The following is a 16700-nucleotide window of genomic DNA, read 5'->3' on the forward strand; positions in this document are numbered from 1 at the left end:
CAGGGAAGGAAGATGATCTGGTTACAAAAAACCTAACAGTGAAGAGGAACTAGCATTTCCCTGGGGTGGGATGGGTGGGGAGAGATACAGGGAACAACAACAAAAAGACACTCTGTAAGGCACAAACAGGAAGTGAAAATTGTTTGAAAGACCCAACCGAAAGTGAATATCATAGCTGTACCAGGGACCCAGGAAGTGGTAACAAGAAGCGCAGGAAAGCAGCCCAGGGCACCCCTCTTCGCAGCTGTGTTGTAAGGAAATGCAACTGAAGATAGATGGAAAGGCAAGACTCACAAAACTTGAGGGAAAAAAAATCCAAGAAATAGAGAAAGATGCTGGCCAAGAAAGACAGATGACGGGATCACACCTCCCAGAGGCAGCACCTACTGAAGGGTGAGGGCAGTAGGGGAGGTGTGAAGGTAGAAAGGCTCTTTTGGCACAAGAGATGCTTCTGCCATCCCCAGGACACACTGACTTCTTGTCCAGGCAAACTCTGGAGGAGGACATGGGGATAAATGCTGTGTGAGTCAGAGGTCTTGAGAACACAGGGGGTGGCCCAAGTGCATGTGTCTCTCAGCAGGCTGCACAACCCTCCTACCAGCTTCTTGGCTTTGGATCACTGACCCCTGGCTCCCTTGGACAGCAGGGTCTAGGAAGCACCAGCAACAACCTCCCAGCTGGTGTTGGGGGGTGCGGTGAGCCTCAGCATGGGGAGCCCCAGAAACTAACACATGTGGTGTGGGTGCTGGGGTCCAAGGAAGGGGATCCCCACAGTCCATGGAGAGCATTAGAGCCTCTGAAATGTGGGCAGTAATGATAACTTCCATTTCTTCATACCCATGACCTTGGGCCATCCTGGTTCCACATATAATACTGACTTAAAATTTATGATTGGTATTTGATTTCCTTTATTCCTTTTTCTGACTTGGATATATCATAGCGTGGAAATATTACAGCTTTTCTTTTAATCAAGGTATGTTTTTCACAAATCAGCACATCCCATTCTTTACATTGACTTCTTTCACTTTTACTCTGCTTAAAAATCCTTCATTACCTTCTTATTTCCCAAATAGTAAACTTCAAATTTCTTGGCACTGGGTGTCAGACCCTCAAAACTCCCCATGAACTTCCCTTCCCAGAATTAGCTTCCAAACACTGCCTCCCAGTCTGTATTTTCAGCCACATGTTTCTGCCAGCCCACTGGTCCTTTCCCAGCTGCCACTCCCCCAGTCCTCTCTAGTGACTTCTCCACTGTTTGTCTGGAGAAGTGAGTTGGCGCACAACTGCACCAAATGACACATTTTCTAAGATAAAGAAAATCTTTTAATCTTTGAACATGACTACAGGTAACAGAGAGGCTTCCTCCCCTTTCCTACGAAAGCACATAATTCATGCCTTCCTCCCACCCCAAAAAAAGTAGAGACTCAGATCCTACATTTCTCAGCACCAAATTCAGGTCCTGGCCAAGCAATCATTTGTGGGGTTACTCAGCTAAATGTCTGTCACCCCCACGGGTTGTAAGTTCCATGAGGACACGGGTCATGTGCATTTTCTTCACCACTGTGTTCTGTCCCTGCCTGCCGTGGAGCAGTCGCTCAATAAAATGACTGTCAAATATTAATGAAGATTGAATGAATGAATCGAAGAATAGGATGGGCTTGAATCCCCCAAAGTTGTTGAAGCTATAATTACCATTTTGGAAGCTTCTGCAAATCTCAAGTAAGTCAGGATAGGCCTTTAGGTTAAGATTGCTGAACAGTACATCCAGAACTGTCTTGTCAAATGTCTTCTCCAGTTCACTGAGCACATCATAGACCACTCTTTCCACTGGGACATGATTTCTACAAGCTTCTTGAAAATGCTTAAAAATAGTGAATGGAGAATTATGTAGCTATGGATTTACAGGTTATAGAAGATGCAGATCATAACCCAGACCATCTGTTCTCTTGTGAAACGTTAGAATGTCGCGCGTTTGGGTGACTTCTTAAATAGCCTCCATCACAAAAATAGACTCTTATTTGAACCTCTCTGACACTGATGCACACTTGAGGGAGGAATTTTGAAGAATAAATGTGGCTTTAAGAGCCTGGCAGGGATGTTTCAAGAGTGGCCCTGACTGGTCATGAGAGGCCATTCTGTTGACCGGACAGCAACCACTGCCCTCCCCCCAGGACTGACCTGGCCTGAAGCGCTCCAGGAATTCAGGTGACCACTCTCCCCTGCAATGAACGTGGCCAAAGGGCAAAGAAAATTCATAAAGACAAAGAGAAGGCTTGTCTTCCGTGTCCCCAGGAAGACCCATCATTAACCTTCACTGTGTTCTAGGGCTCCAGAAATGTCTAAGGAGCAAGAAATGATTTGGACAGAGAGCAGCAAGCATTTGCCTCCGGATTTATCCTAACGTGACCCAACTTGCCTGTGAGTTTCAATCATCTCAGGTTCAGGTGTGTCAAATAAGAAGGCTTTGTAATGAAACCTTGCCCAGTTCATTCATTTGCCTTTAGTTTCTGTTACCCGACTGTATAAATGTACCTAAGATGCACTGTAGCCACGCAGCAACCCCAGTCCCTATCCAGCTACATCTCCACTGCCATGCCCTTCCCCCCACACTTCCTACAGAAGAAGGAATGTTTTCTGTGATGCCGTTTCTCCTGTCACCTCCTAACTTACAGGATGGTGGCGGTCTCCACCCACAGAAGGCCTCTGGGCCGATTCATTACACCCTGCAGTCTGGCATAACATCGGTGGAGCTGGGTATCATAAGGAAATCTCCTCACTTACTTGATACTTGTGCTCAGAGATAAAGCCACGGTCTCGGAGGCCCATAAGGAGAGGAAATGGCTTATTTATCGCACTCGCAATCTCCACCTTATTCTCTTTGAAGAGCCTAAAAATAAACTCATAGAAAACCTGCTCCTCTGGGGTTTGGTCTTCTGGGTTCTGGTTCCCTGTGAACATCCTGGAAACAAAGACACAATACGAAAACTGAGTTTTCAAGAGGTCTGTGGTGAGTGGATGATTTTAGACATGAAAGATATAGTCAAGGGAGAGCCAATATGCATCCAGTAGTGTTCTTGTGGAAGGACCAGAATAAATGGAATGTATTTACTGAGAGAGTAATTAAGGGTGAAGTAGAAGAAGACACTTAGCTTAAGAAAGACACAGCAGTGAAAGAGTTCACCCTGTGGTAATCAAAACTACAAAGAAAGATTTTTTACCTGAACCTTCTAGGGAAAACATTGAATTTAAAAGTGTTAACAGCTTTACAGGAATTGATATGATACTGTGATAGTGAATTTTATGTGTCAACTTGGAGGGGATTTGGGGATGAGATTAACATTTAAATTGGTGGACTTTGAGTAAGCAGACCCTCTGTAATGTGGGCCTCATCCAATCAGTCGAAGGCCCAAATAGAACTAAAAGACTGGGGCACCTGGGTGGCTCAGTCCTTAAGCGTCTGCCTTCGGCTCAGGTCATGATCCCAGGGTCCTGGGATCGAGCCCCACATCGGGCTCCCTGCTCAGCGGGGAGTCTGCTTCTCCCTCTCCCACTCTCCCTGCTTGTGTTCCCTCTCTCACTATCTCTGTCAAATAAATTAAAAAAAAAAAAAAATCTTAAAAAAAAAAAAAGACTGACGTCTCCATGTAGGAAGAAATTGACGAATAGGCCACTTTCAGACTGGAACTGCACCATCAACTCTGCTGGGGCTCCAGGCTGCCAGCCCACATGGCAGATTTTGGAATTGCCAGGATCCATATTCATGTGAGCTAATTTCTTTTCTTTTTTTTTTTTTTTTAAGATTTTATTTATTTATTTGAGAAAGAGAGATAGCAAGAGAGAGCATGAGCAGGGGGTAGAGGGAGAAGCAGGCTCCCTGCTCAGCAGGGAGCCCAACACGGGGCTCAATCCCAGGACCCTGGGATCATGACCTGAGCTGAAGGCAGACACTTGACCAGCTGAGCCACCCAGGTGCGCTCGAGCTAATTCCTTATAATAAATCTCTTTTACACACACACACACACACATACACATACACATTTTGTCTTTTCTGTTTCTCTGGAGAATCCTGACTAACACAGACTGTTCTTAAAAGAAGTTCACAGACAAAAAAAATAAAAACCAACTAAGATAATATTACAGAATCTACCACTGAACAGCAAGGTTTATTATAAACAAGGTATGCCTGATTTTTTTTTGCCTTTTTCCATGTATCATTGTATTTATAATGTGTCCATATTGATATTTTTAAGTCAAATCAGTGCACTTTAATTGCTCTGTAATAATATTTTATATAAATATAGACAATATTTACCTATTAATCCTTTACTAGTAAATGTTTAGGTCTATTCCAATTTTTTGTTATGATGAGCAGTATTTTGGTGAACATCCTTGTTTATATCTCCTTATGTGCACATAACAAGAATTTCTTTAGCTTATGTACCCAGAAGTGAATTGTAGAGTAATTAGGTATACTACCTTCAAACTTTCAAGTTGCTAAGTTCTTTTTCAAAATGATTGATTAGTTTACGGTTCTGCCAAGATTTCCCGAGAGTTTTTCTCTATACCTTTGTAGACCGTAAGTATTGTCATACCTCAAAATTTCAGTCACTATGGTTGTAAAGTCACTTAATTTTGTTTTCGCCTATATTAGGAAGTATTTTCTGCATTTAAAAGAATACATGTGGCACATATGAACCGGCATCAAGGCAGAAAAGGTCTCTCGAACTGTGCCCCAGGGTTCTTTCCCTTTATCCTGTTCTGTCTGGTGTGTTTCTTGAGATTCCATTGTATATTACATGAGTCAAATTACTGACAGTTGGGGCACCTGGGTGGCTCAGTCGGTTAAGCGGCCAACTCTCGATTTCGACTAAGATCATAATCTTCGGGTGGTGAGATCGAGCCCCACGTCAAGCTCCAGGCTTAGTGTGGGGTCTACTTGTCCCTCTCCTTCTGCTCCTCCCTCCGCTCATGTTCTCTCTCTCTCTCTCAAAATCACGGACTTAGATGAAACCACATAATGAATGCTATTCTGCTGCACAGTATCCTGTACGCAGAATTCTAAACTAAATATTCTCTGCCTAGAACAAAATCCTACTCTTCTTCAAGAATAGCTTGGGTATCACCTCTAAGAACTCTGCCTCACCTTCTCCTGTCTAACATGTTCCCTAATCTGTTTGCCTCTATTAGACAGAGCAAGATCATTCTTGGTTATTCCAGAGTGTTCATTGACCCCACTGTGTGGTGTCATAAACAAGTACGGTAAGGTATAGTTTTGCAAAAGCCTGTTCCATTTGCCCATATTTCATAATGAGCCTGCATAAAGGCAAGTGCCGCTCTGGATGCAGATTATCTTGAGGACAAATCCTGGCTGTGCTTCTCACTTGCACTAACCTTGGCCACCTTTCTGAGATTCAGTTGCCTGATGTGACACAGGAGTAGTAATAGTATCCATTTATAGGATTTGGGGAAGCTTGAATAAGACATGTGTGTGAGTGTATAGAACAACTGAGCAGCAAATCTCCTTAGTGAACAACAAATAGAAGAAAGAGGTAGATCTCTCACACCCGTCTGCAACTGCAGGGGCAAGAATCGCATCCCACATGGTAAAGTTAGGTCAAAGATGCCCCTCCCGTAAGGTTTCAATTCACAGTCACAAGAATATGTGTTTTTCTCCGGTCTAATATACAGACTTGTGTGTATATTCAAAAGTATGACTCGTTGTTCTGTATCTAAACTTGCCCATGTAAGTGTTATCTATACGTGGAGACCTGTAAGACCCCTGGATTCCAAACATTATGGTCAAGCCTGGGAAAAGTAATTTTTAAATGCAAAAAGCTTTGTAATTCTGATTTTTTTTTTTTTTTTAGATTTTATTTACTTATTTGACAGAGAAAGAGAGAGCGAGAGCAGGAACACAAGCAGGGGGAGTGGGAGAGGGAGAAGCAGGCTTCCCGCCAAGCCGGGAGCCCGATGCGGGACTCGATGCGGGACTCGATCCCGGGACCCTGGGATCATGACCTGAGCTGAAGGCAGACACTTAACGACTGAGCCATCCAGGCGCCCTGTAATTCTGACTCTTACTCGATAAATGATTCCCCTGGCTGATAATGTCTTGATAAACTTCACTGTAATTCTAAAAGGTGCAAACACTTGTAAGATTTTTCTATCCCATATTAAGAGGGTCACTGGGACTTCCCATTATACATATGGATTAGAACAGAATGAAACCCATTCCTTCCCTGAATTCCTTTAAAAAAGAAAAAGACTTCTGGTTAAAGATAGCTGACCCAAGACAAGTGCTTTGCTCCCCTCACACTAGAGGGCTCCCTAAAATGAGAGTAAAGGAATTAAAGGCACTATAACTGAGGGAAGGGAGTTAGGTGAGAAATTGAAACCAAAGTCTGAAAGAGCAAAAGCGGTCCCAGTGCTAACTGCTATCGCTGGTGGACCAGGATCCCAGGGGCGAGGAAAAGGTCCAGTATGTCCTGCAGCCCCTGAGAGGCAGTGGGGCCTGGGAGGGAGATGCAAGCGTAAGCCAGCAGGATTAATTGAAAGGCAAAATACTAAATGATCTGCTCCCCTCTGACGCCCCCATGCAGCGCACCCGCATCCAGGCAAGAGACTAGAGGCTGCTTCTTAAGAAAAATACAGATGACTCAGGAAAAAAAAAAGGCCTTCACCCTCAGGCATTTGGGATCCATGCAGCCAAGACCACAGGTTTTCAAGCCCATCTCATTAAATGGAGTTGAAAACTAGCTCTTTAGTGCCTCGCCCTTAAGTAGGAACAAACAAGAGGCCACACGCATTTGTGCAAACCTATCACAGGAAGGAGTGGAACCCAGATGAGCAAAGAACAAAAATTACCCCAGCATACATAGAAATAGTGCTGGGGACAGAAAAGAGTTTCCAAAAAACAAGTATATTGTTGTATGGATAGGAGAATATATTTTGTCCAGGATGACATGAAGAAAAGATCAGATAATAAGACAGCAGGCCTGGAAATTTAAAATGGTTGCTAAAATTAAAAAAGAAAAGAAAAAAAGGTTAGTTAAAATGGTTGTAAAGAAGAAGAGCATTTTCCCAGAACATAGCGGGTAAAAAAGGGGGAGGGGGACCAACCAACTAAACTTGAAACCATAAATGTCTAAAACAGTTATGCAAATCTATAGATTCAAAGGTAAAAGGAAATGACTAAAAAATATACATCCTGTTCAGTTATTCCTGTGTGAAGGCAAGATAACTTGTGCAAGGTGCACTGTGCTGAGCAGAGCATAATGTACACCTGAAACTAATGTAACATCGTGTGTCAACCAAACTTCAATTAAAACAAATAGCTGTGCAAGGGCTCAGAAAATATTTCACTCTTGCACCATCTGTGTTGGTCACACAATTTTCATTTTTTTTTTTTAAGATTTCATTTATTTATTTGAGAGAAAGAACAAGGGGAGGGAAGGACAAGAGGGAGAAGCAGGCTCCCCACTGAGCAGGGAGCCCAACACGGGGCTCGATCCCAGGACCCTGGGATCATGACCTGAGCTGAAGGCAGATGCTTAACCGACTGAGCCACCCAGGCGTCCCGGTCACACAATTTTCAATGCCATGTTCTTTACTTCTGGGCAAAGTTAAGATCGCATCTCCCTGCCTCCTTGCACTGATAGGTATCACTTTGGCAGAATTCCAAGCTAACCCCCGATTAGCCATGCTCACTTCTCCTCTGTTACAGTGGCTGTCACTTCAGATGTCATTTCAGATGGCAGCTACTCATCAGCCAAAGACAGAATCCAAGGTGAGGATTCCCTGAAGCAGAGGCCAGTGACCCACTGAGATTTTGGAATCGTTGTTGCAATAGAATAATCTACTCCATTCTTACTGACACACTCTCTAGGACAAATTATTTGATGATGTACTACCATAAAAGAATTAAGAAATCAAAGTTAATTAAGAAAACAAAACCAGCAAAATTTTGTTATAAAAGAAGTGGAAGGCATCACCAAAACCCGTTAAAATAGTGATGTCTAAAACCCATAAATTTTATTTGAAAACAAAAGCACATCTCAAAAATTATTTTTTAAAAATTTTTAGAAGATTTTATTTATTTATTTGAGAGAGCGAGATCACAGAGGGAGAAGGAGAAACAGACACACCACTGAACGGAGAGCCCGATGCGGGGCTCCTTCCCAGGACCCTGAGATCATGACCTGAGCCAAGGCAGAAGCTCAACTGACTGAGCCACACAGATGCCCCTCAAAAATTATTTTAAAATAGTGATTCTCAAAGTATGGTCCAGGGACCCCTGGGATTATGTAAGACCCTTTCAGGTATGACCAGGGTCGAAACAGTTTTCATAATAGTACTAAGATACTATTAACCCTTTTTCTCTCTTGTCCTGTCACACGTGTATAGCGGAATTCCCCAGGGAATACATGTTCTCTGGTATCACAAAAGATTGAATGCAGAGCTGATAGGAGAATCCAGCTGTCTGTTCCAACTGAGAATACTGAGCCAACTATTAAAGAGATCTGTGAAAATATAAAGCATTGCTAATCTTCTTACTAATTACTTTCTTTTAGAAAACACAGTTATTTTTCATAAAATATGTCATTTATATTAGCAGGTAATGAGTTCATTATTTTTATTAATGAACAAATACTTAAGTGCTCAAGGTTTTAATTCCTATTATGGCAAATATCAATTGATATAATCTATACAAACAAAAGCTAGCTTTTGGAGTTCTCACTAATTTCCCATTCTCAAATGATCTAAGAGATAGCTGTTTGTTCAAAGTAATAATAACAACTATGTGATGAGAGCATTTGGATTAGCAAAATGACAACAGCAATGTTGATAAAGACAGGAGGGAGAAGTTTGTGACATTCCGTTATAAGATGCATGCATCTCCCATGAAGCAAGATAGTGTAATTTGAAAACATGGATATGAAGAAAATAAATGGTATCAAGCAAAGTAAAAATAAATAAGTAAATAAATAACTAACAGATATGACTAGTTGTAAATATATATTGCAACCTCTAGGGAAAGCCACTAAAAATGTTTTAAAAGAAACATAATTCATATGCTAGGGGAGAAGATAAAATGGGGTCATAAAATGTTCAATTAAAACCATAAAAGGCAGAAAAAGAAAAGAAGAAAAAGTAGGATCAAAGACAAGAATAATGAGTAAAAACATGTAGATATTAATCCAACTACACAAATACTCCAAGTGTGAATGATCTCAATATAACAATTAAAAGGCAAAGATCAATAGAGTGAAAAAAAAAAAAAAACCACCCAACTATATGCTGTATATAAGAAAGCCACCTGGGGGCGCCTGGGTGGCTCAGCCATTAAGAGTCTGCCTTTGGCTCAGGTCATGATCCCAGGGTCCTGGGATTGAGCCCCACATCGGGCTCCCTGCTCGGCGGGAAGCCTGCTTCTCCCTCTCCCACTCCCCCTGCTTCTGTTTCTGCTCTCGCTAACTCTCTCTCTGTCAAATAAATAAATAAAACCTTTAAAAAAAAAAAAAAAAGAAAGCCACCTGAAACATAAAAACACAGGGAGAATCAAAGTGAAGCGATGGAGAAAGATTTACCATGCCTACATTAATCAAAAGAAAGCTGTAATAGTTATATTAATTTCAGACAAAGCAGACTTCAGAATAAGGAAAATTGTCAGAACTAAAAAGGAGCATTACATAGTGATAGAGAGGTCAGTTTCTCTAGAAAGACACAGGAATCCTTAAGGTGCACGCAACTAACAAAGTAGCATCGAGGTACATGATCCAAAAATTGATAGAACTACAAGGAGAAATAGACAAATCCCCTACAATTGTTGGAGACTTCAATGCCCCTATTTTAGTAATTAATAGATCAAGCAGGAAGAAAATCAGTAAGAATATAGTTGACCTGAACAGCACCATCAATCAACCTGATCTAGTTGACATTGATAGAATATTCCACTCAACAACAACAAAATACACATACCCCTCAAGCTCACATGGAATATTTACTAAAATATGCCATATTCGGGGCTATAAAACACTCTAAAAATTTTTAAAGGATAGAAATCATTTAAAAATATGTTCTCAGAGCATAATGAAATAAAAGTAGAAATAACAGATAGCTGGAAAATTCCCGCAAATACTTGGAATTAAAGAGCACACTTCTAGGGTTAAAGAAGAAATATCAAGAGAAATTATAAAATATTTTGAGCTAAATGAAAATGAAAACACAACTTATTAAAATATCTGGGATGTAGCAAAAGCAGGGCTTAGAGGAAAATATACAGCATTGAATGCACAGATTAGACAAGAAGAAAGATCTAAATGAATAATCTAAGCTTCAACCTATAGAAACTAAAGAAAAAAGAGAAACTGAGATCTAATACAAGCAGAAAAAAATAAATCATAAAAATTAGAGTAGAAGTCAATGAAACTGAAAACAGGAAAACACCGGAGAATATCAATGAAGTCAAAAGGTGATTTTTTGGGAAAATCAATAAAATTGATAAACCTCTAGAAAAGCTAACAAAGTACAAGAGAGGAAGACAGACATTACTGATATCAGAAATGAAAGAGGGGGTCATCACTATTAATCCCATGGACCTTAAAAAGCTAGAGAAATAATACCACGGAAAACTATGACGAAGAATTTGATAGAAGATGAAACAGACAAATTCCTTAAGAGACACAAACTACCAAAGTTCACACAAGGAGAAACAATCATCTGAATAACCTATATCTATTAAAAGGATTGAATCAATGATTAATAGACCTCCAAAAGGGGTGTCTGGGTGGCTTATTTGAGCACCTGACTCTTCATTTAGGCTCAGGTCATGATCTCAAGTTTGTGGGATCAAGGCCAACATCAGACTCCTCGCTCAGCGTGAAGTCTGCTTGAGATTCTCTCTCTCCCTCTCCCTGTGCCCTTCCCCCCACCACCACCCCACCCCCTACCCTCCCACCCTCCACTCATGGGTGTATGTGCATACACTCACGGGCTCTCTCGCTCTCTCTCTCTCTCAAATAAATAAATAAATAAAATCTTAAAAAAAAAATAGACCTCAAAAGAAGAAAGCACCAGAGCCAGGTGGTATCACTAGTGAATTCTACAAAACATTTAAAGAAAAAATGAGGGGTGCCTGGGTGGCTCAGTTGGTTAAGCGACTGCCTTCAGCTCAGGTCATGATCCTGGAGTCCCGGGATCGAGTCCCGCATCAGGCTCCCTGCTCAGCAGGGGGTCTGCTTCTACCTCTGACCCTCTTCCCTCTCGTGCTCTCTGTCTCTCATTCTCTCTCTCAAATAAATAAATAAAATCTTAAAAAAAAAAAAAAGAAAAGAAAAGAAAAAATGATACCAGTCCCCTCCCATCTCTTCCAGAAAATAGAAGAAAAGGCAGCACCTCCCAGCTCATTTTATGAGGTCAGCGTTACCCCACCCTCACTCCTCGGTGCCTTCGTTTCCCTGCCTGGAGGCCAAGGCCTGGCTGGACTCAAGCTCGCTCATCTCCCATCTCTCGGGACCAGGTGGAGGAGCAGCTGTGGGCTGCATCCTTGGCTGCCAGGAGTGAGGGTGCTGGGTGCTGAGGACCTACCTTCTGCCACTGCTGATCGCAATGCAGTTGCCTTGTTGGGGCCCGGCCAGCAGTGGAGTCTGGGTTAGGGGGTTTCCATACACTTTCATGTTGCTTTAATTTCTAACAAGAACGTGTTGAGGTCTTTGTCTTGTGTTTTTAGAAGACAAATTCCCTCCCTCCCTGGTCAAATGTGTAACATCCCGGAAGAGATAAAGCAACACCTCCCTCCCCACCTAATTGCATTTGTCAGTATTGGGTCTGCTTTCACTTCCTGTAACTCGGTGGTGTTCAGATGCCCTGCTTAGATGAGCTCTGAGCAGAACTAACCCCCAGCTGCCCAGAAACCAGAAGTTTGACAACAGGCATCCAATTTCAACGTTACTTTTTCTAAAAGAAACTTTTCTGGGCAGAGTTGTCTTTTGGGGGCTGGCGTAGGGAGAAAGGAGGCGTGGGGGGAATGAGAGGATCCGTAGGGCCTGGGAATCATGGAACCCTGCAGCGAGGCCTCGAGAGAACCAGGGAGTTGTGCCCATGCCAGTCCATCTGCAGGGCTTTTGCAAGGAAATAAGAAAAGGACGTGAGTCAACACGGCTCCAAGTTTCCCCGGCTGCTAATCTGCTGTGATTTAAGAAATCTGATTTCCCCAGTATTTATTTATGTGTAATCTTGTTCTGTCATATACCTGTGGAATGAGTCTGGGAAGACAGAAATAACCAGCGTAGACGCCAACCTGGGGATCAAGGACAGGAAGTGAGGACCGACCTGTGGCTCAGCTGGCTGCCTCCACCCACCATCTGCCACTGCCAGCCCCACGGGGTCATGGAGCTGGCCCGGGGTCAACCTTGAGCGGACGTTTACTGCCTTTGTGCCTCCCCGGAGCTCTGAGGTGAAAGTCTACCAGTTGGTCGATGTGTCCTGGGTGGCACCCGAAGGGTAAAAGTGAAATCGCTGAACAGCGTGGTGTGGTTGTACCAACACGAGGTTGCCCTGTGCCCAATCTCTCAGGCGGTTCTCAGCCCCGGGGAGGAGGAGCAGGGCCACCTCAGTCTCCACGGCAGACAAGGCACTGTTCGTGCAAAGGAAAGAGTGCAGAAAGGTTGATTTCACTCAAATGGATCCAGGTTGCCTCGCGGTGAGGGGTCAGAGTGTAGGGGGGCAGGAAGTGAACCCCAGGTTTGCCCCGCCTCTCTCTGCTCAGGTGGTTGTGAGAAGGAAAGAAAGAAAGCCAGACATTTCAGATCCGGCCGGGCACAGTACCCAGCCTGGACTGGACACAGGGCTGAGCAGAGCTGAAGTACTCAGCCTTATGAGGTGGGGAAGATGTTCCTCAAATTGCTGGAAAGCAGCCAAAGGCCTGAGAAAACTCCCCACTCCTGAAACCCGAGGGAAGTGCCAAGTTTGACCAGAGAGGCTTGGTGTGCCATTCTAAGTTTTCTTGAATTCATGGGCACTTTACAAATGCAGCCAGAGTAATTAGAAAAAACTGAGCTTCAACTCGTCCCTGAAATCAGGGTGACAGGCTTCCCACGGGATGGGGAAAGGGTTTGGAACTGACATTGCCTAGACCTCAAAGGACAATGGGATGCTAGCTACCAAGTACATCACATTTATGTTTGTACAGAATTTTTTTCACACATAGCCGGCCTTCATTCTGTAAAGGGTTTAAAGCAACTTACAAGAACACACCGTATCAGCATAAAGTTGGAAGAAAAAGAAACGGGAGCAAAGCGCAAATAAAATAAACAAAACTGGAGGACTAGAAATCCAGGTAGGACAGTGGATCCAAGATAGGCAAATGAGAGCCAGGGCATCTGCAGAATCCAGGGCCTCGCTCAGAGCAATGGCCAAAGCAGGCGAGGTCTGGGGAACCAGAAGCAAAGCAGGATGTTTCCAAAGTATATTCCACCGAATCCTGCTTCGTCTGGCTCATTATAGATGTGCTAGAAATTTGCACAAATCTGTTTGCCAAGTATAGAGGGCCAGAGATTTCTACCCTTCTGCCCACTTCTGCTCTTTCTTTCCTCCAAAGAAGTGAACATCCATCTGGCTGGGACAGATTCCAGATTTGGGGATATTGATGAGGACATCTTCCCAGTGGGTGGGGTCTGCGTGTCTACCAGGTGCTTCGCACACCTGGGACTGCCTGTCACCACCCACTGCCCGTCCTTTGTCTCTCCCTCTCTCACGTTGTGGGGTAAATGGGCTGTGAAGCTGAGCCTCTGTTGGGCATGGCTGTCCTCTTCATGGGGCACAGTGGCCCGGATAAGGCCTGGCACAGACTACAAGAACCTGTTGTGGTGTCTCCTCTCTCTCTCCTCTTCCTGCCCTTAAGCAGCAGGCAGACCCAGGCCACCACTCAGCGGGACAATGACATAAATGTGCCAGCTTCTTTTGCTTGGAAGCACAAGGTCTTTGGCGTTCCTCAGGGGAAGTCCCGTCAAGTTTACAAGAAAGCCCTAGTTTGCAATATCATGCATTAGCCCAGATAACAATAGGCTGGAATTTTAGCTTGTATCTCCCACATGTCTTGTTTTTCTCTATGTTCGCTAGAGAACCAATCTCCCTGAGATAACAGATCCTGGACCAAGACCATCTATGCCCATCAGATAGTTGCTGGTTCCTAACACAGGGGCAGAGTTTTCTTTTTCTTTTTCTTCCGTATGACCCATGGGATAAGAAGATTCTGGCCTCCGGCCTGTCTCTGTTTTCCCACCCAGATTTAGGCCAAGGAGGTGGGAATCTCTGAAGGCCAGTCAATGCTTTCTTTCTACCTGGAAAATTCCTCTCCATTTTGCTAAGTGTGCTAAGATCTGGCACTTGGAATCTGGGAGTGAAATGTAGAGTCCTAATCACAATCCAGTGCTAGAAGTTAATGTGTTACTTTGCCCCTGTTTGCCAAAGTCTACCAAACTCCCATCTTTGAACATGAATGGGATGTCCACTACGTTTATGTGCAGGTAGGTCAGATAACCAAACTCAGTTTGAGCATATTTCTGTGCAGATTCATTGCCCACAATTCATTCTCTGGTACCAACTTTTAATCAGTTGAAGTTTTGGGGTTTAAGTGATCAAAATTGACACTGACTAACTCAGGCAGAAAAATCAATTTCTTAGACATATATTGGGTAACTCTCAGAATTTACAGGATGGCCAAAGACTGGGATAAGAAAATAAGCAGTCTGGGCAGTAAGACCCCCAGCCCAGGTCATTCCACGGACCTCACATACACGGTATGTGGCCATTGATTTGGCAAATGTGTTCTTTCCGTTGGAAAGGAGGATCAGAAAGAGTTTTAGTTCCTGCATGACAGATAGGCACATTCATTTACAGTCTTGTCTTGGGGTTATATTAACTTACCTGCCCTTTGTCATAATATAGTCTGTAGAGATCTGGATCACCTGGACATCCCATAGAACATCACACTGATCAATTACATTGGTGACATCATGGTGATTGGACAGGATGAACAAGAGCTGGCCAGCACACCGGCTAAAGAGGAATAAATTATTGACCCTCAACAACAGAGGTGAATCTCAAGAGCATTATGACGACCCCAAGAAGCCACACATCAAAATGCACCTACTGTATGTTTTCATTTATGTAAAACTTTGATACCAGTAACAAGAAAGGAGGCACATCATGGTTGCCTGATGCTGGGGTTGGGGAGGAGGCTATCTGCAAAGGGTACGAGGGAACTTTCTGGAATGATGGAAATGATCTATATCTTAACTGTAATTTGATTACATTTGTTAAAACTCATCGAGTTAAATGTACACTTTAAGATGAATGCATTTTATACCTCAATAAAATTGAGCTAAAAAGGAATTATACCTAATTTTAGTAAATTCTCAGTACATGTGTCATTGAAATAAACAGCGGAAGTTTTCCCATTATTACTGTATTCTCAAGCATGCGTGGCTGAGATAGAAACATCTTTTATCTTTATTCACATCTTTTTCTAGTTTAATCATTTCTGTCCGATCTGGCATTATGTTTCCACCCCTGCTTTTTTTTTTTTTTTCGGTGTCTTTGCCTAATCTATCTTTGGGCAGGTCTAAAGGAGGAGATTCTTGGTTCCAGGCTGGGATGTCCAGTGTCCATGAGGGGGTCTTCCAGGGTAAGTGGAGGGCTTCAGGTAAATGAAGTGTGACAATTGTACAAAATGGTCTGAATCCCTCTCGCTGCCCACGTCCCTGCACCGCACAGTGCTATGTGCTACCGAGCACCACAGAACCCTCTCCTCGGCTGGGAGTGTCACGTTGTGTCCTGGGCCTCCCTCCATTACCATGGGCTTCCTGAGGCTCCTCTGCGTCTGTCATTCTTACAGTGGTGACCTTCCACACCAGGGCTGAGCCTGTTGCTCTAGAAAATACTCAGGTGTCCTGGTGCCTCCATAGCAAGCATGGAAGGGCTCTCCCTTGAGCACGTGAGCCTTGGCTTCAAGGCTTCTTAGACCCCAGAATCCTTTCTCCCATCTTTTTTTTCCCTAAGGAAAAAGCATGGGCGTCCCGGTAAGGGGAACTCATGGGTAGAACACATTTGAGAATTACTGATTTAAATAACGTGAAACGGATTTCTGTGTTCTCACAGACCTTCCATGCCAATGTACATAAGGAATTTTTAAAGGGTGTGTGGAGGGGGTATCCTGCAAGTGGCTGTTCTCGAGTCTTCTCCTGGCCCCAGCTCTGCCTTAGACCTGACTTCCTCACATCCCCGGCTCCCAAATGCCTGCCTGGCCCCTGATCGCTTTCCTGCCCAGAGATCTGCCTACCTCTCCGTGATTTTAGATTATATTCAGGTTCCCTTTTATCTCAACTTTCTTAGGCAATAATTTTATCCTGACAAATTATGGGCATTTCTGAGTCACCTCCCCTCCCCTTTGGTTTTTGTTTGTTTTTTAAAGTTTGATGATTTCTAGTAAATTTACTCAGTTGTATAACCATCACCCCACTTCAGTGTGGGAACATTTTCATCCCCCCAAAAGTACAGAAGAAGAACAAGTCCTGGGGAAATAGAAGTGGGTAGGGAAGCATATAGATGGTAGATTCCCATTTCCCTCCCGTGGCCCCTGGGGCTGGACCCCTCTGCACACCCCTCCCCAGGCTGGTCCAGAAGGCACCACCCTCCACCTC

At 43.5% G+C, this 16700-nt stretch overlaps 1 protein-coding gene across 1 annotated transcript in view; it reads right to left on the reverse strand.

Annotated features, from left to right (window-relative positions):
- The window catches only part of SP140 (SP140 nuclear body protein), a 62526-nt gene extending 45882 nt beyond the window's left edge, over nucleotides 1–16644 (reverse strand). The window contains exons 1-3 of the mRNA XM_035008329.1: nucleotides 11587–16644; nucleotides 2782–2959; nucleotides 1693–1861 (exon numbers count right to left, since the gene is read on the reverse strand). Of these exons, the coding sequence (XP_034864220.1) occupies nucleotides 1693–1861; nucleotides 2782–2959; nucleotides 11587–11675 (436 nt within the window). The 5' untranslated portion in view covers nucleotides 11676–16644. The remainder of the gene's footprint in view (nucleotides 1–1692; nucleotides 1862–2781; nucleotides 2960–11586) is intronic.
- Nucleotides 16645–16700: the final 56 nt, after the last annotated feature.

Source organism: Mirounga leonina, unplaced genomic scaffold (assembly GCF_011800145.1).
Source record: "Mirounga leonina isolate KUSES-001 unplaced genomic scaffold, KU_Mleo_1.0 Mir_151, whole genome shotgun sequence".
Taxonomy (NCBI): Eukaryota; Metazoa; Chordata; class Mammalia; order Carnivora; family Phocidae; genus Mirounga; species Mirounga leonina.